The sequence below is a fragment of the Mus caroli genome, unplaced genomic scaffold (assembly GCF_978045245.1).
Source record: "Mus caroli unplaced genomic scaffold, Mus_caroli_1 scaffold_11, whole genome shotgun sequence".
In the NCBI taxonomy this organism is placed as follows: Eukaryota; Metazoa; Chordata; class Mammalia; order Rodentia; family Muridae; genus Mus; species Mus caroli.
In genome coordinates this window covers 81,870,932-81,883,566 of record NW_028227266.1, presented here as the reverse complement: position 1 = coordinate 81,883,566, position 12,635 = coordinate 81,870,932, and the positions used below count along the sequence as shown (strand labels likewise).

The following is a 12,635-nucleotide window of genomic DNA, read 5'->3' as shown; positions in this document are numbered from 1 at the left end:
TATCTGTGTCAGTGAGAAACAGTGGCCAAGACCATTATCAAGTATACAAAACCCGTGCAGGTTGGAACTGCTAGATCCCGGAGACAAGCTAGTACATTAAGAGAATCCTGATTTCCAAATTCTACACCTGTTAATGTTGAAATGGATCCGGAGTGTAGATTCTCTGCCCACAACCCACACTAGTGTGCATTTTACTCCTGGGTCTGAATGTCCCTAAATGTCCATACACTTCAGCTGTATTCCAGTCCTGGGTTATCGTAAAAGAGTGGCACTTTTACTTTGTCTCATGGGGTCTTCTTCAGTAGGTCATGACCAGGAAGGGATGGGGACGATTCCAGAGCTAGGATGGAGAGGTGAGACTGAGCCTGTGCTCCAGCTATGAGCCAGCCTGCGTGCGCTGCACTCTGGCCCTTGTGCGCCTCAGTTCTTCCTCATTCTATAACAAACAGAGCAGCCGGACTCTGCATGTCTAGAGGGTTTTGCCCCCAAGCTGCCTTCTCAAAATAAAGAACTGGGGAAAGTTTCTCTGGCAGTGAACCATCCCCACACTGAACGTCACAGGTGCTGCTGAGTGTGTGTGGAAGTGGCTGTTCACACCACGCAGGAGTTGAAGGGTTTCAGTCACGTTGAGTCCATAGAACAGTGTCAATCACCAGAGAGACGAAAGGGATGCTGCAAGTAGCAAGCCAGCAAGGGAGTAACCCTCGAAAGTCAGAGGAAAACCAAAACTTAAAAGAGGGCTTTCATGAGCTCCAGGAACCAGCAACTTAAGAAGCCCCTTTCACTGAGATGGCCCACGGGGCCAGCACAGCCTTCGACTGAAGCCAGCAGTGTTCCAGACTCTAGCCCTCCTCTGAGAACTGGGGAGATGGCTCACTGGGAAAGGTGTTTGCAATGCATGCAAGCATGAGATCCGTGTTTGGATTCCCAGCACCCACATAAAGAGCCAGGTGTAGCAGTGTGCCCCCCCCCCACACACACACACATACACACCGTGCAGTCCAGCACTGGAAAGCGGAGGCAGGAGGAGTCCTGAGGCAAGCAGTCCAGCTACTTGTGGAGAGTGGTTGAGGAACATCCCTGACATTGTGCTTTAGCGAGCACAGGAGTTCTTGTCCCCCTCCCCCTCTTCTCCCTCTCCCCCTCCCCCCTCCCTCACACACAAAGTCTTAGTTTCTTAGTACTATTTTGATAACACTGAATGCTGAACCAGAATAAAAGGTCTATCTCACAGGAAATGATATAAGTGGAAACAATTTGCTAACAACCACAGAAACATACACTGATCTGTCAAAACTTACAGTGATGGATTTTAAAGTTAAGAAGATGTAGGAGCCAGGAAAGCTTCTGTATTTGGAAAGCAGACTGAAGATTTAGAGGGATCAGAAGACTAATAAAAATTTTCTTACTTTTCAAGCTCAACATTTTTTTTAATTTCATTTGAAAGGGCGTTTCTTTTTTCTTTTCCTTTTTAAAAGAAATATTGTTGGTACATTTATTTACTTGTGTGTGAGGGTGTCAGAGAAGGCAGTTTTTCTCTTTCCATCATGTGTGCCCCAGGGATAAAACTCAGGTCATCAGGCTTAGCAGCAAGTATCTTTTCCTGATGTCTCACTGGCCCTCCTATTTGGGTTTTTTTTTTTTTTTTTTTTTTTGAGACTGTGTCTCACCCTGTAGCCCAGGCTGGCCTCAACCTGGTAACCATCTCCTGTTTCATTGTCCTGAATGCTGGGGTTACCAGAGTGAGTGGCCATGTCTGGCTTTATTTCTAACAGCTGGTCCTTTGGAACCAAACTATCTCCAATTAAATTTTATACATAAAGGCTATATTGAATATGATCTCCAAATCTTTTACAGATACTGGGGGGGGGCACACATTTTTCTTCACAGGGATACACTAGACAGTGTTTTATATTTTTAAAACATTCCTTTAGATCTCAGAGAGATGTACACATTTTAAACCTTTATTGGAGAAATATTTGACCTAAAACACCCACAGAAAAAAAAAATTAACTCTAATAGCCAGACATGTTGCTGCATTTATATTCTTAATAAAAAGCCCCAGAGATAAATGAACCTGGTGTCTTGTGTTAAATTCTTACCTTACGCTGACTTTGAAGGGATGAGACAAGAGGCTTGGCTACAGAACCAGAAATCTGTGTCAGGAGGAGGGGGTTGGATAAGGCTTTGAAGACCATCACAGTCCTCCTTGATGACCGACAGATGGTGGCCTCTGCCTGTGATTCACTGTAGATCCTAGTTGGACAGTAAGGCCACTGAGAGCAAACTCATCCAGCCGTTTAGCCAGGGCCAGAGTTTCTCCTTTTGCTGTGGAGTTTTGAAAAGAGGAACTACAGATATCAAAAAGAGAAACTTAACCCTGCCCAGGAGAGGTCTACTGGACCAGAGCCTAATGAGTCAGCCTTTCCTTCCCATCTGCAAACCTGGGACGAAAATAGTACCTGATACTGAAAGGACCATACCCCAAATGAACAGAGCCACCCTCAGAGCCCATGGCTGTCTCAGCCCGTTTGTCTTCGTTTTGGTGCTAATGGTATCCGTTTCAATGTTTGTATAATTTAAATTATTTCTGCAGAAACCTGTTCCACCAAAACCAGAGCCTAAACCAAGAAAAACATCTGCTAAGGTAAGAGGTATTCCCCTCTTCCCTCCCTTGGCTTTCTAAACAACTAGTAAATTAGAATCCTGTGCCTAAAAATATCATCTGAGGAGAGATCCCGTTTAATGAGTCACACTAAAATATACAGACTAGAGAATTGTCCCCACGGTTATGGGCAACATTTTACACGTTACTGGGAATGTGTTTTGCATTTGGTCAGTGAGGTGCAGGGGGCACAGCAAGTTTCTCTGAACATCCTGTGTGAACATCCTGGAAGTTCCCCCAGAGCGTACAGTAAATCACAAGGCAGTCTGGTGAGAGCTGGCCCTGGACCCCATTGCTGCCACCAGCACCAAATGTCAGAGGTGGGGTCACAGCCTCATAGAACTACTAGGAGATGGCCATTCCCATGACTAGCAATAAAAATACAATCATTTACTCTAGCAAGTAGTGAACACCAGCCTGACACTGGGAAACACGTTCTGGGTGCTTTATTTAGTCAGCCCGAGCTCAGTCTACTCTATTGAAATAGATAGGAATATCCTGTTTAGGAGGAGAACTGAAGTCTGTTACTGCCCATGAATTTAGCCACAATGACTGTCCTGTGCTGTATGTTCCCCCCAAAGCACCCAAACTCTCTAAAATTGTATGTGGTAGTGAATACAGTTTTCCTAAACAGGGCTCACCATTGTGGTGCCGGCATAAAATGAGCAACTTCTCTTCATCTGGGCCTTTATTTTAAATACCTTTCTAGTTGTGTAAGATCTACGACTCCACATGACTGGTCACACTGGACAGCAACAGAGAAATCTACGGCCTCTGGTGGGTGGGTTTCCCCCCGCAGGCTTTTACCCTTTTACCAGGCCCTATGGCTGCCCTCGCCACAGCAAAACCAGTCATAGCAGAAATGTCCCTGGTACTATCAACACTTGAGCCAGTCACCATGTTCCCACAGAATAGAAGTGCTGATGGGATCAGCAGATAGCCCAAGTGAAAAAGGCAGGTTGGGCCCCCCACTTTCCACCAAAGCCCCAATGGTAGCCACCATGGTGTCTGGCTGAGTTCCAGCAGGGGCTCCTTGGTGTTCACGAACATCACGCTGCGCCTAATGTGTTTTCTGTTTCCCTGTGCTTCGATCCATTAGAAAGAACCTGGAACAAAGATTAGCAGAGGTGCTAAGGGGAAGAAGGAAGAAAAGCAGGAAGCTGGAAAGGAAGGTACTACACCATCTGCAAATGGTGACACTAAAGTTGAAGAGGTACTTTCCACAAACACCTCCCACTGACCGAATCAGTGTCTTAAAAAACTGCTCAGCCCGTCAGCTCTGGATAGCGCACTCACAATGTCTCTCTTTATCGCCTGTAATGTTACTGCAGATCCACGTCTCTCGTTCAACTGTTAATGTCTCAGCCTGCAGAAGTCCCCCACCCAGCACACTGTCAGTAAAGGGGCAGATTGAAACAGTGAGAGTTAAGGGTACAGTAGACATTCTGCATGCTTGCAGTGACTAGAATCAGAGAGTAGCGTGCTGTTTCTTATCATGCACACAGGAGCGTGCAGGTAAGGCTTCTGTGGTTGTTTAAATAGCAGAAAAATAGCAACCAGTGCTGCCGAGTGTTGCGTAATGCCTTCCTGCCTTGTCTGTCCAGCCAGAGTTGAAGTGTGTTTTCAAGTAGAGCTGGAAGCAAAACCAAGGGGGCCAAATGCTCAAGTGTATTCTTGGTGGGTGGACTCGCCTTTGCTTCTACTTGGTTTACTGGTAACAAGATGTCTTCTTTCTTCCTTCCTTCCTTCTTTCCTTCCTTTCTTATTCACAGGCACAGAGAACTGAATCTATAGAAAAGGAGGGAGAGTGAATTGTCATGGAAAACTAGGGTCGATTTCACGTACCTCTCGGGACAACTTTTAAAAGCTATTTTTACCAAGTATTTTGTAAATGCTAATTTTTTAGGACTCTATTAGTCAGCATAAAATCTATATGAAGAAGATGGACATTTTATCCTCTTATGGTGATGTTTTTTGGAAATTTCCATCATCCTCAAGTCACGCAAATACCAATTTCACATCGGAGCTGCGTGTGAAATGGATTCAGCATTCCATGCCCTTGCTTTACAGTTTAAGTCCTGTGCAGACTGTGGTGTTTTTACTGAGCATATTTAAATTTTTTCATGCAATTTTTCTAGAGCAATAATCAGTGGTGCTTTTGTGCCTAGGTTTTATGTGATTTTAATGAAATATGGATAGTTGTGGCCACCTGCTGACTATTTGTGGTTTAAAATAAAAAGGTTTTCTTGTCTGCAAAATACCCACCCACCTGTTTGTGTCTTTACTAAATTTAAGAAGTGATTCATTTGATTAATGCAGACAACGTAAAGATTATCCACAGCTGGCACCATGACGTTATCTCTAAGAAGTCAGACAGCACTGACTCATAGTTTTCTGGAATTTTAACATTATTTCATAAAACATGTGTGACTGCTGGGTTAGGGGAATTACATCCATCTCACGTTGTAACAGGAATGGTCAGTAAGTCATGGTTGCTGTGCATAATAAACCTTAATATAATACCAACCTTGTTAAGGTTCCTAAAAACAAGATAGAGTTCTGCTAAACCATAACTTGAAGAATAAATAAATCAAAATAAGCTGGGTAGGGTAGCACTTGTGAGGAACAGGTAGATCTCTGAGAGTTTGAGGTCAACCTGTTCTACAGAGCCAGTCCCAGGCCAGTCAGAGCTGCATAGTGAGACTCTGTGTGTGTATCTGTGTGTCTCTGTGTATGTGTGCATTTGTGTGTATGGGTTCATTTTTTTAATGTCTCCCACCTTCAGAGTAGCACCAAGTCAGATTTATATAACAGTGCTTTCCTGTCTATGAGGACCTCAGGGCTGTGAAGGCTCTTGGTCCCATACAGTCACACTGGCCTCTGCTTGGCCTCAGAGAAACACTGAGAGATGTTGTTAGAATTCCTCCGCAGGTGAGGAAAATGGGAGTGTGGGACATGATGGAAGGGGAGAATCCAGCCTTGTCTTACTAATTTTTAAATAATGTCTGTCTGTGGAAAGGCCTACCAGTGTCAGGAACAAAGAGAGTTATTCTAAATGAAGCTTATTGTTAATGGTCCCCAAATGTGAGCCCCACCCCCAGAAAGCTGACTGCTCAGGATTCTGCTCCAATGGAAACATCTTGCAAGGTGGAAAATAGTGGCTGCATTACTCAGAGACCTGTGTAAGAGGTTCTTGGTCCTCAAGACTGCACATGTCCACAAAACAAGGCCCCCCTCCTCCAGCAAGCATTTTAGACTAAGCACTTAAACTTCTGTCATTTGTCCTAAATCTGTCATCAACCCCAGCCACATTCTGTTAAGGATAATCTCGTATCTGGTATTCCTTGAGTTCTTATTATGAACCGTGCCTTAATTCATGGGCTTGGGTTGTGCTGAAAGCTGCTTCCCCTCAGGGAAAAACATCTGCTCCCGATGGGTACTTTAAGAAAAGTATGTTCAACATTCTGTTAATGCACAATTGAAGCACTTTGCTGGCTAGTGTCCAATTCAGAACTGGACTAGGATGCCCATAAATTTTACTTTTTAAGAATTATAAGGGGATACAGATGATTTAAAAAATACTAGACACTACAATCATACGCAGAGAAGTGAATGTGTGTTTTCCTTTCCTTGTTCCTGTGTCTCAGAGGCAGTCACTGTGCATTTGTAATATATATATATATATATATATATATATATATATACATATGTGTGTGTGTTGTTTTTAAAAGTAGGAATTTTACTAGGTTTTAATTTATTCAGCTAGTAAAGTATTATTGAAGATAGATCTCTCCAGCTCTATTTCTAAGGCTGAAAGCAATGTACGCAATAATACCCTAGTCACAGAATACTCCGTTCTTGTCTATCTTTCTGTTGAGATATTGGCTATCCCTCATAATCATCATCAGTGGTATGTGTCTAAGAGTATGGGCATCTTCACCCACTCTTTCACAACTTCTGTGAACAGATACCAGATTAACTTCACAGCCACAGATTGGTTCCTGAGCACCTGAAGACTCATGTACACTGTGCCACAGGAAGGAAACACTGCCAGAGGCCACATGCCCCGGGTAGGAATGCCCCTTCCCTGCCCACTCCCACTCTGTAGGCTGGTTGATACACATTAAAAATGCAGTCCCCCTTCCCTGCAGACTGCTTGTGTGTTAATCTGGTGGAAATGGCGACAACTCTGTGACTCTTTAGTAACTGAGTCAAACAGCGCCCAGTGGAGTTGAATTGCATTCTGTGTACAATCATGAGTGGTAAACTGCATACTTAGAACTATCCCTTGCAGTTGCCCAGTGGACTCTAATGGAGTTAGAGTGGCCTTTTTAGAGGCACACAGCCCTAACATTCCCATTTACTTGTTCTGTGATGAAGCAACTCATATACCAGGATTTAACAATAGGGAAACACTCTTGAGTGTGCATTTACATAAATGATACTTCTGAAACGATGTAAAATGATTTGTTTTTCTTTCCAAGTTTCACAAGACTTTGCTCTCCTGCCTACATGTAGAAATGCTGTTCTTTAGTTAGCTGAACAGGGTTAAGGGAGACTCCTCAGCTAAGCTTCTCGCATGTTAATGTCTTTGAATGTTTTTCTCTTAAGCATGGATTCCAAACTGCATTGTTTTCTATTAGTTTATTCAGAGAACATTGACTTTTAAGTCTCAGATAATTATAGTGATTAAAATAATAGCCAGAATACATTCAATGTCCTGTAATAAGTACTGCATATAAATTATTAATTTGGGAGATGATTTATGAATTCTTTAATATCATGTTCTATCCTTTAGTAAAAAATAAACCAAGTTTCCCCAGCATTAAGTGGAGACTCTGGCTCCCTTTAAGCTGCATAATGCCTCTCACTCCTCACGGGAGAAGAGGAAGTTTTAGAAAGTCCAGTTTAAGAATGAGCTTATATGTCAAAGTTTCTGACCTTTGAATGGTAAGATTTCTTGGGTATGAAACCAAAAGCACAAAGAAATCAAATAAAAGATAATTTGGATGACATCTAAATGTAAACCCTTTAGGATAACAAATACAGCCCACAGAGTGGGAGAAAACATTCCAGATTTCCTATCTCATATGGGTCTGGTTCCAAAATATGTAATAATCTTAGATTCTAAGATCATTTAAAAAAAAAAAAAGACACTTTGGTGGAAATCCTAACAGTGGATCTGGTGGCTGTTCCTGACCCTTTTGCCTATGTATCGGATCCTTTTATTTCTACTGGTTTGCCTTGTTCAGCCTTGATGGTATGTGCCTGGTCTTATTGTAGTGATGCAGGGTTTAGTTGATGTCCCGGGGAAGCCTGTTCTTTTCTGAAGGGAGAGAATGGGAGGAGAGCAGGGAAGGGAAAGTGGGATTTATTATATAAGAGAAAAGTCAATTTAAAAAAAACACTTTAAAGATGGAAAGATGACTTAAAAAGACATTTCTTAGAACATACAAAGGTCGTAGGCCTCTAAAGGGATGATCTGTGTCCTACTTAGGGTTTCTGTTGCTGTGATGAAATGCCCTGCCCAAAGTAACTTGGGAAGGACAGGGTTTATTTATCTGGCTTTCCAAATCACTGTTCATCAAAAAAGGATACCAGGACAGGAGCTCACACAGCGCAGGAACCTGGAGACAGAAGCTGAAGTACAGACCATGAAGGAGTGCTGCTTACTGGCTTGCTCCTCATGGCTTGTTTAGCCTGTTTTCATATAGAACCTACAACCACCAGCCCATGGATGACACCACCCACCATGTGCTGGGCCCTCCCGTGTCAATCATTCATTAAGAAAATGCCCTACATAAAACTAACCAGGACAGTCGCCATCATGACTCCTGAAGGAAAATGTGGCTCTAAACCACAGTGTAATCCAGCAAAGAAAGAAACAAGTGCAGGAGAGTGTGGAGAAGTAGGAGCATTTACTGCTGGGTGGGATGTAAACGTTCTGCAGGCTTTTGGGGGGAAAGTTCTGTCACTCCTCAGAGAGTTCAACATGGAGTTAGCAGGCATCAGTTCCACTCCTGGGTCTGACCTGAAGAGAATGGAAAACATGTTCAGACAAAATGGCATGTCTGAGTTTTCGTAGTAGAATATCTCCTTATAATTCCCCAGTGAACCAATCCACATGCCTGTCAATTTATGAAAAGATAAAAAATAAAGGCTATAAACTATTTTAGTATGCAGATGTAAAGAGGAATATCCTATCTCACGGTGGACCCTGGAAACATTGTGCCATGTTAAAACACACACACATTTAAGCTTTTGAAGCAGGCTCAGTTAAAAAGAGGCCTCAGGCTTCCCCTGAAAGGCATTACACTACAAAGATCAGGCTGTGATACCCAAGATACAATTCACAGACCAAATGAAGCTCAAGAGGAAGGAAGACCAAACTATGGATACTCCAGTCCTTCTTAGAAGGGGGAACAAAATACCCATGGAAGGAGATACAGAGACAAAGTGTGGAGCAGAGACTGAAGGAATGACCATCCAGAAACTGCCCTACCAGGGGATCCATCCCATATATAATCACCAAACCCAGACACTATTGTGGATGCCAACAAGTGCTTGCTGATAAAGCTGTATCCTAAGAGGCTCTGCCAGTGCCTGACAAATACAGAGGTGGATGCTCTCAGCCAACCATTAGACTGAGCACAGGGTCCCCAATGGAGGAGCTACAGAAAGGACTGAAGGTACTGAACAAGCTTGCAGCCCCATAGGAGGAGCAACAATATGAACCAACCAGTAACCCTAGAGCCTCAGGGACTAAACTACCAACCAAAGAATGCACATGGAGGGACCCATAGCTCCAGACTCATATGTAGCAGAGGATGGCCTTGTCAGTCATCAATGAGAGGAGAGGCCCATTGTCCTAAGAAGGCTTGATGCCCCAGTATAGGGGAATGCCAGGACAGGGAAGCGGGAGTGGGTGGGTTGGTGACCAGGGAGAGGGGAGATTGGATAGGGGGTTTTCAAAGGGAAACCAGAAAAGGGGGTAACATTTGAAATGTAAATAAAAAGGAATATCTAATAGAAAAAAGAGAGAGAGAAAAGGAAGAATTGTTCCATTCTGCCTGTGTCTCTTGAGTCTTGGGAGCAAATACACATGCTGAACTAAATGTTGTCTTCAGTGGACAGGGAAGAAAGATGCTCATAGCCACTGCTGTATCCACCTAATTCAGTTCCTCTTTATATAAAGACTTTGACAACATCAATGCCACACTTTAAGAGCATCTTTCTGTTAATTGTGGTCCTGTTCTTGTGACAATATTTACTTAGCCTGTGTATATACACATTCACTTAGGATTTAGCATCAATTTTTTTCCTATAAATACATACTGTGATTTGTGATACCCTTCATTTTAGGTCATAAAGTACTTAACAAGTGAAGGGGATAGTCCCTTAGAGATAGTCTACCTGGACCTAGATTAATGGGCCTCGTGAGTTCCTTGAAGCCTGGCCATAAACTTGGAAGATGGGGTCATCTGCCCCCTCTCTGATATGCCTTAAATTCCCCCTTAAAATATGACTAAGTAAGAGCTTCTCAGATTGACAAAAGGAGTTGTCACCAAGAGCTAGCTGTACTGGTCTATGTCTAAAATACCACTTGGAAGGTAGAGGCAGGAGGACTAGGAGTTCAGGGCCAGCCTAGATGTAATTACAAAGTACTTCAATACTATATTTATTTCAATCTTAACATTTTAAAAGATTTATTTATTCTTATTTGTGTATATGTGCCTCTGTGTCTTTGTGTGTGTGCATATGTGTATAGGTGCCTACACAGGCCAGGAGAGCGATCAGATCCTCTAGAGCTGGAGTTACGAGTAATTAGGAGCTACCCAGTGTGGGTGCTAGCAACTGAGCCTGCTCTTCTGTCAGAGCAGTGTACACACTTAATCGCTGAGTCATCTCTCCAGCTCCACAAAGGACTCCTTAGCTGCTGAGTCACTTCCAGTCATTAGTCCCAGTTCTCTTAGGACTCAGGCATATGAATTAAGTCAATTCTGCTTTCTCAAGCATCTGAAAATGTCATCGTCCTATAGGAAACACTGCCACTCATCCATTCTCAAAGATTATGGTAGGATACACAGTTTTCTTTTTAAGTGTGCTGTATTTAAATAAGTCTTTCAAATTCAGATCTTTGAGAAACAGGAGGGTTTTTTGAAAAAACAAACGCATTCAGGTTAAACACAGGAAATGCCCATTTTCTTATTTTGAGCCTGCAAAAGCTGGTTTCCAAGTGCCTATACCAACACTTTTCTCCACCCTCCACCCCACCCCTGCCTCACAATTGTATCCTATCTTCTGTGTGTTCATCCAAAGCTCTAGATAAAACATATTATTCTGGGCAGAGCACTCCAGGATTACATCATCAGAGTCTGTCTTTTATATTGTTAATAAAAATATAATGTCTGAATATCAGGCATTTTGCACCAGGACTACATACAATAGTGAGGTCAGTCTCCAAGAACTATGGGGCTGAGATTCTAGCGGAGAAGCCAACATTCATTACATAGTGACACAAATAATGCACATTTGCAGAAGCCATTATAGAATCCTAACCTCTTCCACACTAAACTCTGTCATTCCTCTAATGGATTTTATTTTCGAGGGCTATTATCTCATGGCCCTAACAGATGTTAGCCATAAACAAACCCACAGAAACTAAGTTAACTTTCAGAGTAACATTTTTAAAGTATTATTCATCTGGTTGCCATAAAGTACCTGCCAAAAGAAAATGACAATTTGGGTTTGGTATGATAAAAGTTTAGTTGCACTTCCAATAAATAATTAACCCTATTTCTCATGGCTTGTCTACTAGTGTCTTCTGGGCTGGAAGGTTATAGTCTGCCACACAAATGACCACAGAAATCTGAACAGCCTAACAAGTAAAAGAGCTTTCTGGTGAATGGAGCATAGGAGAGGGACTTCATGTATAGAAATCACAGAGCTAGGGCTGACCTTGGAGATGATGTGATGTATTCTTGGTTTTAGAGATGAGTTTCCTTTGGATTCCAAAAAATTTCCTTTTTCTAAGACATCTGTGAGCATTTCTGGAGTAGGAACTAAGAATAGGGGAATTTTTAAAATAATCGTTCATATGGGCATGGTGGCACACTCTATTTCCAGCACATAGAAGATAGAGGCAGGAATATGAGGAGTCCAAGAACACCCTTAGCTATGGAGAGAATCTCAGGCCATCCTGCCATCATGATGATGATGGTGGTGGTGGTGGTGGTGATGGTGATAATGAAGACTACAATGATGATAACAGTAAAAAATAATAATAATTCAGTCTACTAGAATTTAGTGTGAGAAATTGGAAGTGAGTGATTCTCTTAAAAACTGGTTTACTCTTTGCACCTGTTGGAGTTTGCCAATAACTCCAGCTATTCAGAACACTGAGGAAGGAAAATCACAATACAGGATGACCCAGCTAACTTAGAGAGACCCTGTCCCAAAAGAAAATCACATGTTAAGTCCTAAGTTCAGTCTCCATTGCAGAAAAAGAAACAAAAAGATAGTTTGACCATCTATCAATAAAGCCCTGGCTAGACTGAGTATGTCATCCAGAAAAAAAACACAACTCTAAGAGACATAATTCTTTGGCTTTGCTCTGAGGAGACAAGACAAGTCTTTGGTCATAGACCTTCCTGGGGTGTTTTGTAAGCTCCTTATTAACTCATTAAAACTGAGATGAGATGGTACAAAATCCCCTGCCAATCAACAAGTGCCTATAGTGAACCCTGCACTGGGCTAGGGCAAACCATGATCACTTTCATCGATCACAGAGGGCCACTTCTCCTTGCAAGTCCCTTCCTGTGGACAGGATACACTCTGCTTCACAGGCCAGAAGCAACAGAGCCAAGGACTGCAGACTGAAATCTCAGAAACGATGAGTCTAAAGTCTTTCCTCGCTGTAGATGTTGAAGTCAGATATATTGTCATGGCAATGAGAAAAGTCATTGTCAAC

At 42.5% G+C, this 12,635-nt stretch overlaps 1 protein-coding gene across 4 annotated transcripts in view; it reads left to right on the top strand.

Annotated features, from left to right (window-relative positions):
* Hmgn3 (high mobility group nucleosomal binding domain 3) overlaps positions 1–4,925 on the top strand; it is a 35,458-nt gene extending 30,533 nt beyond the window's left edge. The window contains exons 4-7 of one of the 4 annotated variants that reach the window (XM_085827780.1): positions 2,597–2,647; positions 3,765–3,878; positions 3,997–4,083; positions 4,438–4,925. In XM_085827780.1, the coding sequence (XP_085683906.1) occupies positions 2,597–2,647; positions 3,765–3,878; positions 3,997–4,083; positions 4,438–4,476 (291 nt within the window). In that variant the 3' untranslated portion in view covers positions 4,477–4,925. Of the gene's footprint in view, positions 1–2,596; positions 2,648–3,764; positions 3,879–3,996 lie in introns of all 4 variants that reach the window. The other 3 variants (XM_021172175.3, XM_085827781.1, XM_021172176.3) reach the window with 3 other exon arrangements.
* The last annotated feature ends 7,710 nt before the right edge of the window (positions 4,926–12,635 follow it).